The 15688-nt window shown below is 36.5% G+C and overlaps 1 protein-coding gene across 1 annotated transcript; it reads right to left on the reverse strand.

Moving 5' to 3' along the window:
* Positions 1 to 830: 830 nt before the first annotated feature.
* On the reverse strand, positions 831 to 3429 carry LOC148060969 (uncharacterized). Its single transcript, XM_087779277.1, has one exon. It carries the CDS (start codon positions 3342 to 3344, stop codon positions 960 to 962), a length of 2385 nt encoding a protein of 794 aa, XP_087635403.1. The 5' UTR covers positions 3345 to 3429; the 3' UTR covers positions 831 to 959.
* Between the last annotated feature and the right edge of the window lie 12259 nt (positions 3430 to 15688).

Genomic DNA, 15688 nt, shown 5'->3' on the forward strand with positions numbered 1-15688 from the left:
GTCTGGAAAAGCGCTATACAAATAAAAATTACTTACTTACTTACTTACCTACTCTATTTGATTTAGGTTGTGAAAGTGTTATAAAAAAGAAAATACATCATCAAACTTTTGAGTAATATGTTTTCCCACCTATCATCTGCTCTGTAGGTTTGAAATATGAACTCAATTTATTTAATGAGTTTTCAATGTATTTTCAATAAATGTTTGTAGGGTGATTCTGCTCTTTGTATAAGGACCCAGTCATATTATATTCGTATACATTATTATATAAGAAAAATGAGCTGTATTGCATGAAAAAATGTGTCCAAAGAGTATAGTGAGACTATAATTACCTTCGGTAAGTAGGTTGAAAAGTCTCTTGACTGCTGATCTAGATTTAACAGCTGCTTCTTATCAAAGTGAAACTGTCACATTTACTATTATATTCCGAAGTATGATGTTAAAATACAAAAAAACCCGCACACAAAAGCATGAGCAATAATTGATCAATATTGACAGATAAGTTTGAATTTTACAGCTTCAGGGAGCAATACACTTGTATCCTGATGTACTTTGAGGAACTTAGCAACGTATGCTAGAATTTGGTAAAGGCAACCACAAATTGCAGACGGTTTCAAATTTGTTCATCATAAAAGAGTTTACCTTAAATCACAAAAACATTTTTAATCACTTTTCGCTGGGTTCTTCCCGCTAGACAGAAAAATGTAATTACCAGGTTCTTAGATAATCATTGTAACCAAGAAAAAAACACCTTAATCATTTTTTATCACAAATGTTTTTAATTGACCTAAAAGGCGTTCATAACAAATTCGAACATTAAACTGGTCGACAGTTGTACTCACTATTTATTATACCAAACATATTCTTGTCATTACATGACACTCACAAGTTAGTTAGGTACACATTTATAAGCTGACTTATTTTATATGTCAAGGTGTAAAAGCAATAAAAACACAATTTTAATGTAAAATAGAAACGCTAACTTCGTCGTGAGAGTTGTCTATGATTGTGTCCTGTTTGATGTCTCCACATTTTCTGAAAGGCCTGGTGAGAGTTCTGCCCATAACTGAAAAGAAACGAGAATACTTTGACTGCTTTGGCATGACAATGAACTCACTGAGGTGAACCTTCAATAGACTTAAAATGGCAACATCAAAAGTTGAAGGATCCGATGACATGGCGGTCTCTATTTGCTGCTCAAGAGAACCATTTTGTTTGATAAGATCTTTAACAATGGCTCTGCCAAGTTTTTCCCCACGACTGCAGATTTTTCTGACTGCCCCTTCTGGGACGATGATCTGGTCCTGCCCTTTGTTTAGAAGGCGATCAATTATGAATTCATTGTCCAGCTGCATCACGGTTTTGCTCTCAAAAGCAATATGTGTCAGTGTCCACATGAGTATGTGTTTCAGAATTAACTCTTGCACTTCACTTTTCTTCAAAGATGTCCTCGTCAAAGAATCGTTTGAGTTCCATTTGTCAAGTCTTTGTGTAGTCGATACAGTTTCCAAAATGCAAGTGTTACGAGTAAACTCTTCATCCACATGGCCACCTGACAAGATCATACTTTTGTCATTTTCTTGGGTTTGCAACCTGGTCGAGTGGTTTGAATCACAGCAGAAAAGACTTTCACGGACATTCAGATTCCTAGAAGAAGTCGGTTGTGTACTGCTGTCGTGTTCACCAGATGGTGTGCTAAGGATTACGTTGAACAAATGACTGATGCTGGACAACACAAACCGCAATTCCTCCACATAACTTACATTGTTTAATGGTTTCACCAGGAGCAACATCTGTTGTAAAAACCTTTTTACTCTGTCCTCGGTCATTGCGTACAAGACTTCAGGAGAAAAGTGGAAGGAAGTTTCACTTGATTGACGCCTCCTTGATGAGAGGATAGAATCGGACAAACTTTTTCCAATCGGTACCAGTGGTATTTGATATGTGGGTCCAGTCATAAGATGATCAAATATCTGGTCAGCCAGCTTTCTTACAAACTTCTCAATCATCATGTTGGACATGATATTCTTCAGTTCTTTTGTTGACAACGGCGAGGACAGCTGCATCCCATTTAGTTCATCAAACAACAGACCAATGTCATTCTTTATGGTGGCGAAAGCGACATTTGAAGATGTTTGCTTTTTCACAGCGATCAGAGACACTTTTTCAGGAGCAGGTTTGGCCCTCTGTTGTGGGCTTTCTGGTATACAACCTGGAAATATTAGTTTTTCATCCCTGTAGTGGCTCTGTTGGGATATTTTATCCACATCTGCCCATAGGCTCACAAGGAAGGCTGAATCCTCACACTGAAACATGCCTGCCAGCTCAATAAGTAATGCTTGAAGTTCAATCATCAGAAGTTCACCAATACTTTTCCTCTGAAACATCTCACTGAAGTTCTTGTTCACCTCCATACCGCTGGAGTGGGCTCTTAAGAAATCCCTCACATTGTTTAAGATTAAAGAGAGATCAAAATGAGGCCTGGATGAGATGCCTTTCTGACTCCCACTTCCAACAGATTTACTGCTTATGTAATGCAAATCCTCCATGATCGTGTTGATGATCTCACATGCCGTCTCATGAGCATCTGATATGAGCATAGCCAGTGCAGGATCTAGGACTCGGTTTAGTTCATCAAATTCTTTAACGAGAATTTTACTCAAAGCGACGGATGTAAAATCGACTATTTGGGTTTTTGCACTAGGACCCAGTTCGTAACTTTGTGGCTTTGTAATGAGTAGAACTTCATCAAGTTCAAGGTTTGTGTCTTTAGTCCACCAACATGGCCCCAAACACTTGGTCTGAAGATGTTCTAAATAAAACTGGAGACTCTTGCGAGTCAAATATACCATGTGACGAAGAGAAGCAAAGTCAGCCAGGGAGCCAGAGACGTAAAGCGTAGATTCCGGGGTCCATTTTGTCCCCAGAAGCAAAGTCAGGTTTGAGTTGACCTTGTTGGATATTTCTTTTTCAAACCGAGCAGATAGTCTGTTGACAGTCACACAGTCCAATGGTGTGACTCCAAGAGCAACAGCAAAACTCTGGTTCAAGGAGTCCCCCAGGCAGATGTTGATTGTTTGCGAAATATTATTTTCCATTTGACTTTTCAGCACGTGCATGGCCAAGAAGCGAATGATACCAGCAGAGAGCACCTGTACCACCTCATTACACAAATCTAACAAGGTGGTCATTGTTGCGTTGTCAGGAATCCCAGCAGCCAAGAGAGTCCACTGCACCTCCGAGAAAGTGTCGAAGAATTTGTAGAGATTGGGCAGGATATTATCCGACGTGATTTGAACTTTCTGTGGTTTCATTTTGCGGAGTTGATGTGAAACGCTGTCCATTTCATAATGGGGTATAGAAAGATTCCGACCCAGGTCCGAGGTGAGATCTTTGCTGGATAAGTTAACACACTCACCCACGTTTACGTTTTAGCAATTCTCATCCTCCATTCATTGCACACCTCCTGAATAGTAGTCCCTCCAGATATCTGGTTTTGTTCTAGTGCCTCTGTGATCCAATATGTTTGCGTGGCTTTAATCACACACAAGGACTTCAAAGCTTTCATTTAAGTGTTAAGGCTACAAAGGTTAAACTATTTTGCGTCAACACTTTATGTTGTGCTTTGTTTCCTCACATCCAGCTATATTGTTCCTGCTGTTTTTATTAGGACTATGCATTGGTGTAGACAAACTGAAGTGGGGGCTTGAAACACATTCAGCACACTATCCTGTTTGTGTCAAAAATAGCCACAGAGGAAATCCCTGATGTTAGAGAATCCTTTAAAGGGAAGTATATGAAATAAAATGAAAAGATCACCTTTGTTTTGCTCTATTGGTTATATGTTACAGCTGTACTATTATAACACATTTTGAGCCTCTAGTTTAGGTAATAAATATAACTAAAATTTAAAACAAACGGTAAATGGTATTAAGTAGATGACAACTTTATTGACATTTGAAAAATTTGACTGTTTTCATGAGGTAGTAAAGTTTAGTCAGAAATATGAAAATGTTTTGGACAACTAGTCAGACTACTTGTCTGAATATGTTGTCTTTCAAAAACTATTTGACTCTAGCATTCCAATCATTTTCAGGCAAACAGATCTTACCAGAAAATGACAACAGAGTATATTTATTTAGTGCTATTAATTGGCAAGGCAGAGACAATATTAAACACGTTTCCATGGACACATGGAACAACGTGGGTAATAAGAGCAACCCTTTTTTCAGTTCCTAACACAATACGGTGTGACTAGAAATGCATCAAGTCTGTAACACAGGCACAGTAGTGATAACACAAAGGCTTTGTTTCTCAGTACGAGCGTGGCTTAGAGGGCGAGAAGCCGCTTAGATGGCGGTAAAGGAAAGAAAGAGCGCCTTGGATGTATGCAGGGCCTCAGGTCATGGTCTGCTCTGATGACAGGCGCTCTGCCCTTGTTTCTATTTATTCCTTTGCTCTACTCTCTTCTTCTTTTTGCTCCTCTCTTCTCTCTTCTTCCAAGGTGACCCACTCTGAATGATGCAGCATCATTGAGCCTTCATCCGTCCACAGTCTCCTCTTCTTTTGAGCCACTATGACACCATTAATTCTGATGTCCAGAGCGAGGACTAGATGCCTTTTTATGACCATGAAATCCATTAAAACCATGACAATTGATTAGGTTTAGTCTAATTTCATGATTTCCTTCTTCGGTATCTCCACATATTATCGGACAAATTCTTTCTGTATCCTGACACAATTCATTTGCACACAACCGTCTCTTTCGGTATCTCCCTCTATCTGACTGTTTCCATGGAAACCAAAAGTGGTTACAAAAAAAAGGATTGACATGCTCACTTGAATCGCTGTGTGATTTTAGGGTAGTGAGGTCATCTTGAAGGAAAAACAGAAGGAGGAAGACAGCTAGACAATAGACTGACAGAAGAATGTCTCCAGTCTGTGTCACCATCAATTGGCCAGTCGTCAGTTGTTGAACACTGCCAGAAAAGACGATCCATCGTTCAAGCTTCTGTTGACAGTACATTAGATTTGTTCATTTTTCTTTAATGCAAGCTGTGTGAGTTAACCACACACTTACACGAGCAGAGAAGAGCTGTGTTTGTGTGTGTGTGTGTGTGTGTGTGTGTGTGTGTGTGTGTGTGTGTGTGTGCGTGTTGTAAAGAAATGTGATATTACATAATCTTGGCCGCTCATATAAATAATTCATAACAATCACTTACGTGGTCTGCAGGATCATGTCAGCATACTTATTTTATTATTTCTCCATCATCATCATTGACCCATGGTATTGATGCAGTATCTTCATGTTCTGATGATCATTTTAAACATTATGGAATAAGAGAATACACACATAACTAAAAAATGATTTAAAAATCATTGCAATTAAGCTAAAAGCGGGTCATGATGACAGCGGGGACCTCCGAGAAAGGCTAGAAGGTCACATTCTACAGCTTCAGCTCTGTATATACATCTAGAGCAGTCAGCATGCAGCTGTTGCCATGGTTACCGAACTCCAGTCAGCTTTAAACACGATGATTCGAGGGAGAGGGGGGCGGATGTACATACATCTGTGAACTGGTGTGGGGGAGTATTGTAAGGATGAGAGGTCGGATGTTGCTGCTTTACTTCCTGTTTTTACATTCTCTTTCCTTTCCCTTTTTCATGTGAAACAAAAACTGTTTTTTTACACCATCTAATAATCAATCATTTTCATTAGTGGATATTATGATAAGCTTGCTTTACAGCTAGTATTACATTCAAATAATTTAAACAATAAATCATTGTTACTGTATATACAAGGCCCTATTCAGGTCACGAAAATGCAATAATGATCGAAAAGAGATTATTTTTTATTGTTTATTTATAACTTTTTTTATTCATTCCCCTTGAAATACATTGAATTAAAAAAAAACGTAGCTAATTTTGCATTCATTTGCATGTTTATTTCAATGTTTCTTAATGGTTTGTATTGAAATAAAATGTGTATAAAGTAAAATAATATAGATCAAGATTTACAGATTACAATTTCATGAAATAATTATAATTTGTACTATTATTACTTACAGTATTTCTACTTGCTAAGTAAGTAAGTAAGTAAGTAAGTAAGTAAAGGTTATTTGTAAAGAGCCTTTCTAGACCAGGGTCACAAAGCGCTTTAACAATCAAAAATGAAAATAGTAAATATGCATACTACTATTTACTGATGAATGGTTGCTATATTGAACATGAGAAGTTGCTGAATGCAGCATGAAAAGCTGCTGTATGCATGATTAAAAGTTGCTTTACTCATCATTAAAAAAGTTGTTGTATGCACAATGAAACATTGCCCTATGCAACATGAACAGTTACTTTATGCACCATGAAAAGATGATGTATGCATGGTTAAAAGTTGCTTTACTTATCATTAAAATGTTGTTTCATGCACAGTGAAATTGGCTTTATGCACCATGAAAAGTTGTTCAATGCACCATGAAAAGTTGATGAATGCACACTTGAACACTGATCACAGTTTAACTACATATTCATTACTTGAGGCTCCTTCAACCTCTGTGTCTCAGGCTGTATTCTGTGATACTCAAACACAAACAGATCAATATCCCCCTCAAACCCCCCACAGCCGTTGGCTCACCGGGGGAATCAATTTTCAGTGAAATATTCATGAAAAAAAGGAGAGGTGAGCCTCATTAAAAAACTCATGTTTGCTTGAAAAAACAACAGCCACACTGTGCCTGTATATTATGTGTAGCATTTAATAAGATAGATTTCTTACCTGAAACCAGAGTAATTGTTTTGCTATGTAATCACAGAAAAATGTTGTGTAGAGCTATTGTCCGACCAGAGTGATGTCACAGTGCCCCCTGCTGGAGACAGCATGACAGTGTGAGCGGATGGTAGGTAAGAAAGTAAGTAATATTTGTATAGCGCTTTTCCAGACCAGGGTCACAAAGCGCTTAAACAATCAAAACAATACTCAATAAAAAACAAATACAGACATACAGTATTGTACACTGACCAAACTGATGGCAGAGATTAAGCGTAATTAAAAATGATTATTTTTATCAGCCAATATGTTTTATCTTTAACTTTTAAAGTAGTTTTATCATATTTTATTTATGGTTTCCTAAATAAAGATGTTTTATTCCATGATGTATCAAATGGGAATGACAAATTTGCTGATAACTTTATTAACATGGGCCCTCTTTAACTTGAAAATGTTAGAATAAACTATATTTTTTCTGATCTTGTAGTCAATCCGATATGAACATCTGAAATTATGTCAATTTCTTTTATTCTTATTATAAACACCTACAAAAGAAAGGAAATAGATAGATAGATAGATAGATAGATAGATAGATAGATAGATAGATAGATAGATAGATAGATAGATAGATAGATAGATAGATAGATAGATAGATAGATAGATAGATAGATAGATAGATAGATAAATGTTAATAAATAATAATATATATTTTTTATAATTTAATGTTTATATATTTTTGCCTAAACACAGTAGTGCAAATAAGAATGAATAAGAATACCCTTTTAATTGATTATATCCGAGTGTGAGTACATACATTATTATATACATTATTATTATATATATTACAATATTTAATAATCAAATCACTGTTGATAATGATGTTATAGTAATTACTATAAAACAAAAATAACCAGGGAGGCTGGGTTTGATCCACCAACTGCCAAAAGCTTGAGTCATTGTCAAGTTGACGATCATCACACTCTTCACTCTTGCTCTCCCCTCACACTCAGAGACTTGGCTTCGCTTCAAGTGAAACTCATCCAGTGTCGCTCATTCTCTAACTTGATGCTAGTCACGCATGTTTTCGGGGTTTTAATCGACAAGAATTTCGGCATAAATCTAAACTTCTTCTGAGAATGAGACCCTGTGAGCTTCAGGGTCCACCTGAGGTGGCGCCGGTGAGGAGGAGGCGTGTTAACGGTTGACAATGGGATGATCACATTAATCTCCGAGCAGCAACGGCTGGCCTCGATACAACAGAAACTCTTACAAGCCACGACTTGCCCTTCGAGATCCTGATGAAATAAACGTTGTGTGTACACGGGCTCATGTCGGGATAGTGTTGTGTTAAGATGATAACACCTCAGTGAAACCCCACTTTATTCCTAACATTGCATCCCAGAAACACTTCTTATATAAACAGTTTTTCTTTGAAGAAAGCAAAAACATGTTAAACAAACAAACACACTCATCAAATGTTCTGGATGAAACTGCTTATTTAGAAATAAAGTATTCAATCATTTGCATGTTTGTGTCTCCTTGGAGAGATAAACACGCTTAAAGACGATGTTGTTCAGCACCTTGTTCTTAACCAAAGCACATTTCCTGGTGCGTTTTGTTTCCTGCCTCCTTGCAATCAGGTTTGACAACAAATCTGTTCAGGAAAGTTTCGTCTCGCCTGAGTGATTTGCCTTTTGAGTTTGTGTGTGCTTAAGTCTGCTTAAATATAAGAGGCATGTGGGTTGTAAGAAACCACCGCCGTTTCCATTTCGCATTAAAAGGTAAAATCATTTTATTTATAAGGACGTTAAAATAAGCATATTCAAATTTTTCATCTTTTCTTAAAACATTTAAACCATTTATTTTATCCTTTAGGGATTGAAAGGACCAACTTAATTGTAGAATTTCTTGGTTTCCTTGACAAGGTGGTCAGTGGAAGTGAGAGGAAAAAACAAAAAAAATCTAATCAACCATCAGCAAAATGGGACCAGAGATGGATGAGTTTGTGTCAGATTTTTGTAACAAATAGTCACAGCCTGAGCAGTACTTCATTACCTTGCTGATGACTATTGTTGAAGAAGAACATAGTCCTTACACACCTTATAACCGTTGTCATTCACAAATCTCCGACCCCCTACATGGGTATTCCACTCAGTGGGGACACAAGACAGGTTTGGCGAGGGACCCGATACTAGACTACCTGATAAAAAAATACCTGGATTTAGATCCTTTGTTCCACTCAACAAGTAAATAAAGGTCATGACGAGCAAGATGGACAGTATGTCTAATAAATGTCTTGTCGCATAAGACAGGCAGATTTATATTTCAACTGTACCGTGCAAGTTTGTTCGTGTCATAAAAGATGTTCCACGCTGGCTCAGCGGTGAATCAACTCGAGTGGGAGCGACTTGGTGGCTGGCCAGCAATGACTTGGTGGCTTGGATCGCATACTACTTTACCAACATATCGCTTTTGTTTGACAATGAATATCAGCCTGTCACATTCAAATAACTAGTTAATACTTCACTTTTAAACATCTATTAAAGCATTGTTAGTTATAATACCTGCTTGTGACTGACAACTAGAACTCTAACACAGGTGCTGTGCTGTTCAATTGTTATGGGCCATGAATTCCATGTTTAATACAAATATTACCTTGTCTTTCTACCTAAAACTCACCTTATTATCATTTATTCTTATGCACAACAATGACACGACTAAAGTCCTTCACCACTACTAAAGGGTGTTGCCGTTTTAATCTGCTCAGAGGTGGTTTTCATACTCCATGACCGAACTGAAAGAGGCAGTGTCACCTGACAGGAGGAAAAGCTCATTTATCACTTTCTCACAGCGTTTCTAACAACACTTGTTCTCAACTACCACCACTTTGTTCAGCTTCCACGCTACACTGCCAATTATAGGTGTTGTTGGCTGACGGTGAACGTTTGTCACAAGACTGCTCTGTTGATCCATTGTCTTAAAACTGTTGTACAAATGTATGCGTTACATCTAATACACACAATTCCAATAAGTCTGAACACATGTCATCAGTACTAACTCTGTGAGATCGCTTAACGTCTAATGTTATAGTTCGAATTAGTAGGCCGACATTTGAGTTAAATGTTGGATCCCATGACTCGTAAAATAGCACATGATGATGCTGGAATGTTGTGTGATCTGTTTGCCTGCATTCCTCTGACAGTCCACACACCTGTAGTCAATGGTACAGCAGCTCTTTAAAAGTTAACTATCATAGTTCGTAATGGCTTTCTATACTGAGCCATTGAGCAAACGTTCTGGCATAGGACAAAGTGGAAAAGAATAAGGAAGTAAACAAATATTTATTTAATATTTCTACCTTGATTAATTTAAAGAAAGTTTTTTAACATGTTAAAGTTATGAGTATATAAAACACCTGACTCTGCCTGAACCAACCCTTTTTTTAAGCCTGCTATAGATGTAGAACTACACTTCTTTCCTGCATTAATAACAATTATAATCATTTATTTTATTTCATGGCGCCTTTCAAGACACCCAAGGACACATTACAACGGATAAAAGCAGCACAATAAAAACATTCAAATTACACAATAAAATACATTTAAAATATTCCAGAGAATAAGCCAAGGCACAAGCCAGATTCATGGTTGATTTGCTGAGACCTGTTTATATTGTCTCCCATATGGTCTTACTTAAACTGTCTTGAGATAGCTTTTTTAAGGATATAACACTTTAAATAAAGTAAAATTACCAGTTCTGATTGCAATAAGATTAATTTGAATGTAACACATTTTTTTGTTTTGCTGTTGATCTTTTTCTTCTTCTTCTTCTGGCTACAAGGACAACATTTGTTGGTGCATGTATTTAGATTAGCTAAACAGAAATGAATCCTAAGCATAAAAAGCCTATCCAATGTTAGTTGACATAATTCAGCTTTTGTCAGTCTACTCAGTATATTTACAAGAAGACATTTCATGGACAAGTGTGCTCATTCATTTTTTTAAGTTACTATTTTTAGCTTAAAGTCGCTTTATTATTTCTATTTTCCTGCTTTCAGGAATGGACATTATAGTTTACTTCCAAAATGTCGAATGCGAGTGCCAATTGTTAGATACTTTGTTTTTTTACTCAACCCCTGAAAGTGTCAAGAGGATGGCTAAAATAATTTAAAAAAAAGTGTAATCAAGAATGATAATATAATGTACATTTTTTTATGGTTAAATGTAAATATATATTGGCTTGAACAGAGTACAACCAAAAGCAAAGAAGATTTTTTTTTTACCAAATGCTGAGACATTTTCTCAATTCTGTATATTGAGTAGAATTGAAGGGCTATGTATCAATTTCTTCTGTGTTTGCTTTTGCCTAAAACTACAAAAATAAATATATATAGTTTGTGATCATGCATATATTTGCATTAGCTATTGGAACTTTACAATCCTTCAAAAACCTTCCTCGGTATGCTTGAGGGCTCAGAGGGACATAAATCCAAAGCATGAGAAGCTTATCTTATGTTTGTTGACGTAGTTTTATTAAGTGTACACAAGATAATAAAAAGAAAAAAAAATTGTGAACCAGTGTTGTGACAAATAATGGTGTGCTCACTTGTTTTCAATAACCAGCAAACTTCACAGCTCAGGGCTAAAACACCAGCAGTTGTTTTGAAGCAAAACACCATCAAGAATCTCAGGATCCCGTAACAAACTGAAAAAATGACCTCCCTCTCCTTTTCTCTGAGTGTGTGTGTGGTAAAGTGCACACATCAGCGAAAGTGTTAATTGCACACTAGCATGCTGGTCTACCGTGCCTTGTGAGTCTCTGACTTTGTTGACTGTCATCAGTGTGATAGCATCTGAGCATGGCCTCAGCAAAAAAACCATTGGACATGGAGGAAACTAAGCCCCCTCCCACACTCAAACATCAGGTAAAGCATTTGCTGTCGGGTTTTGTGGCATAATAGTGATCCAATCCATGCTTGAACATATTATATATAAATTATATTATATATACATTTTTTGGGGCTCTTTGTCCTGACATTATATTATGATGCTTTCTATTACCAACCAAATTGAATTCAGTTCTTCAGCTGTTATTCTTTAACAGTTATGTAATTTAAATTTAATTTGGGGTTTATATAAATAGCCCTCTATTTGACACATTTATAACGAAGGAACTGGACCTTTCAGAAACAACCAGCGTTAGATGATCAAAAATTGTAATCTTGAAAACATATGGTTTATGAATGTATGTAATGACAGAATGTATTTTAATGAGATTCGATTCGATTAGATAGAATTAAAGTTACAAGATCATGAATTTAGAAAATGATGGGTTTAACAAAATGTTATTTTTAAAGAAAAAATACTTTTAAAAAGGGTTTGAAAATGTTTCACTTTTATTAAACATTCTTTGTGTGCATGTTTACAAAGAGAAAACAACCACCAACATGATAAACATCTACAAAAACAAATTCTGTGTCAGTGTTCGTATTGACTCCGGCGGTGTTGACACAACAACGTTTGACCTCAGCTCTCCAACTTCCATCCTGCACCCGCATCCTTCATTTTAACAGACCTCAGAACAGTTACTCTGCTCAAACAAGCACCAACATGCAGCTGAGTGGGGGAAATAATTTGCATCTTATTTACATCCCAGTTACAAGCCTGGAGATACTGGTTCAAGACAAGGAGGGACTGGCGTTAGAATGGAGGGTAATTAAAAACGAGGGTGTGGTCAAAACAGGTACCATTTGAACGGAGAAGCTCTGCAAGTGTCACATGAAATGATAACATGATGGTTAGTCGTTGTTATTTTGTTTCAGCTTATATTTTTTCCAATTTGTTTGTTTGTTCTACTTCCTTCGTCAAGCAGTCATGAGATGATCTCATGGCCTCAAGCTATCAAACACCAGCAAGCCTGGGTTTGTGTTCCTCTCTGTTCAAAAGGAGACTCATCATCATTATCGCTCTGACTAATTGTGGTAAAGAGAGAGAAAACTTTTCACACATAATCCAGGGAGACATGTCACAAACTAGGCAGTAAAATGATTGAACAACAGTGTCCTTGCATTTCTGATACATGTGACATTTCAAAAACATCTGCGATTAAAGGGCAAATAAAAACTTTCAGCCATATTTTCAAAAGCATTCAAAGGTTACTAACTTTCCTTGTATATGTAGTCAGACTAAACTCGCAAATATTTGGTTATAAATGACTTGATATTTGATGTAAAATAGTCATCATTTATAGATTACAGATCACAGTATTAAAAGCAAACTTTGTTTCATCAGTAACTAACTCTACTGAAAAATATACATCATTAAATCAATGATGTAAACAACAATAAAAGTGGTTGGATCTCAGTCCATAATGTGGGTAAAAATAATCTCTGACTTGTAGGAAGCGGAACCTATTGTGACGGATGTGTGTAAATATGTCTTCATATCTTTAAATAAACGGAGCATAATGTAATTTCTCTGAGCATGTGGGATTCAAAAATACATAATAGCTATAATAACCGTTTTGTTAAAATGAACATTGACGGTTGGCTCGTTACTATTATTTTTGTTACGGCTAATTTTTAAGAAACTAGAGTCTACAGGCTTCGTTGTACAACAAATAAACTGGTTTCGTTCTAAATGTGGTTGGACTGTTTCTTTTCTTTCGGTATCTTCAGTGGAGGTGACATGTTTGGTACTTTCACTGAAACATGTGTTCTGAGATTGAAAATAACGTTTGAATAGCAACCTTAATGTGGCTTATAAGTGCTGCTTTGGTCTTCAGAAAGTCAATACATTTCTGGCATGGCTTTTTTAGAGGTAATGCTCTTTCAAAGCCAGACCAGTTGAGAGCAACTGTTTAAAGCTGTTGGTGTTTGTAACTGACACCGGTAGTATTAGTTAGCAGTTACAATCAATGTTTATTAAATGGGCTGATCTTAATGGCCCCAACCCTTTTCTGTACCCTGGGGCACGCTTGGGAAAAAAACGACATTTTGATTTCATCTATCTTTACAAAGAAGCATCTATTTTTAGGATCAGAATAAAAAACGTGTATTACCATTGTTGTAAACGCAACATAGGAATTGTTAATGGTGTCGGTACAGAATACATGAATGAAATAAGATGACACACAAAATAAGAAATATAATTTTTTTTTTAGTCTTTATAGACTTGTTTTTGACAAGTTTTTGCCAACCAACGGTTTAGTTTTCCTCTCTGACAAGTCAGCATCTACTCACCCACCATCAGCACCTACCACACACATGCACACATGCACCGACACACACACACACATGCACACACACACACACACACAAAGACATCCTTGTATCCTTCCCTTACTGTATTATCCCATGTCCTCAGTGCAAACACAAACAAGCTGCAGGAGAGGCAGGTGTCCCTCCATTGGGATCAACAAACATTACACCAGGATCAGGTCCAGGAGATCTTGTGTGTGTGTGTGTGTGTGAGTGTGTTTGTGTGTGACTGAAAAAAAAGAGACGGGGGAACCGTGGGGGGTTGGTCAACAGTCGTAGTCTGTTGTGTGTGTTTCTCTGTGAGTCGAGAAAAACTTTGAATATAACAGATAACATCGTTTAATCTCTCTCGGTCCTTTATAGCTGTTTGTTTTTGCTCCAGGTTTTTTTTCTTTATCTTTGTCTTGAGTTTAAACTAATTCTTCTGAGGGAGATGTTTGTCAAAAATAGATCAAGAGTTAACTGTAGATAATGATAACAGCGATCCCTTCACTTCCCAACCCAAGTCCACTACATTTTATGAATAAAATAAGAAGATCTTGAAGTTTTTTGGTGATAAAATTTGTTTCATTAAAATTGAAAATATTATGAAAGACATAATATTTGCCTTTCATCCTTGGTATCTTTTAAGCAACCTAGCGAATTTGCATATTATATACTGTATATACATCACTGCTTTTCTTTTGTTAGAGTTAGAATAGCTCGCTTTATTTCTGTTATTGTCTCATAAATGGTGATCCTAGAACCTCTCAAAAATTGTTATTAGTTCATTTGTATTAAACCAACAAGACACTTTACAAACTAGACGAAAGTTGACCGGTACCTTCTATAAGTCCTGGTTGTGAAATATCACTCCGTTGATGCTCAAAAATACCAAATATAAACTAAATAAAAATGGTTCCTTAATAGGTATTGTCTTCTAACTAGCAATGGAAATAAATAATAATTCACAAGAAAATGTAGAAAAATAAACACTTTAATGTACTTTAATGAATATATTTCACCAAACCTACTTATAAACCTTAACTTTGTAGGGTTTGTGGGTTGATTTAGATGAGATATTGACTTCTGAATCAAAGGTTGGGCTTTTTGTTTCACCCTTAATTACCTGTTGAATACCAGGAGGAGAGAAACCTCTTGTTTGCCCTTCAATCGGAGTGAGAGAAACCTCTAGTTCGCCCTTCAATTGGAGTGAGAAAAACAATCAGTGTTGAGAGAGAAACTAGACCAGACCTGGGCAAAGTGCGGCCCGGGGGCCACATGCGGCCCTTTGACTGTATTTTTGCGGCCCTCATAATGTCAAAGTATGATCATGTATAAATGGTTAAAAAGTATTTATTCATTTACATTTTCAGATAACACTCATTTACTTTTCCCCTCCTTTTTGTGTGTATTTTTTTTATTATATTAATCCATCAAAATATATTTTTTAAAGTTAGTTGAAGAAATGTTAAAAAAAACTCTTATAAACAAGACTAAAATTGCAGCTTATTTAGCTTAATAAATGTCACGGCCTATTGACGAATTTCCTTTTTTAGGGATTTTCTCATCTTTCTTTTTGCTTGACGGCCCCTAACAACATTCACAGAATTTAATGTGGCCCTTGAAGAATTATAATTGCCCGCCCCTGAACTAGACCGAGCTTCTAAATAACGGACCAGTGATGA

Source organism: Callionymus lyra, chromosome 18, assembly GCF_982586985.1.
Source record: "Callionymus lyra chromosome 18, fCalLyr1.hap1.1, whole genome shotgun sequence".
In the NCBI taxonomy this organism is placed as follows: domain Eukaryota; kingdom Metazoa; phylum Chordata; class Actinopteri; order Syngnathiformes; family Callionymidae; genus Callionymus; species Callionymus lyra.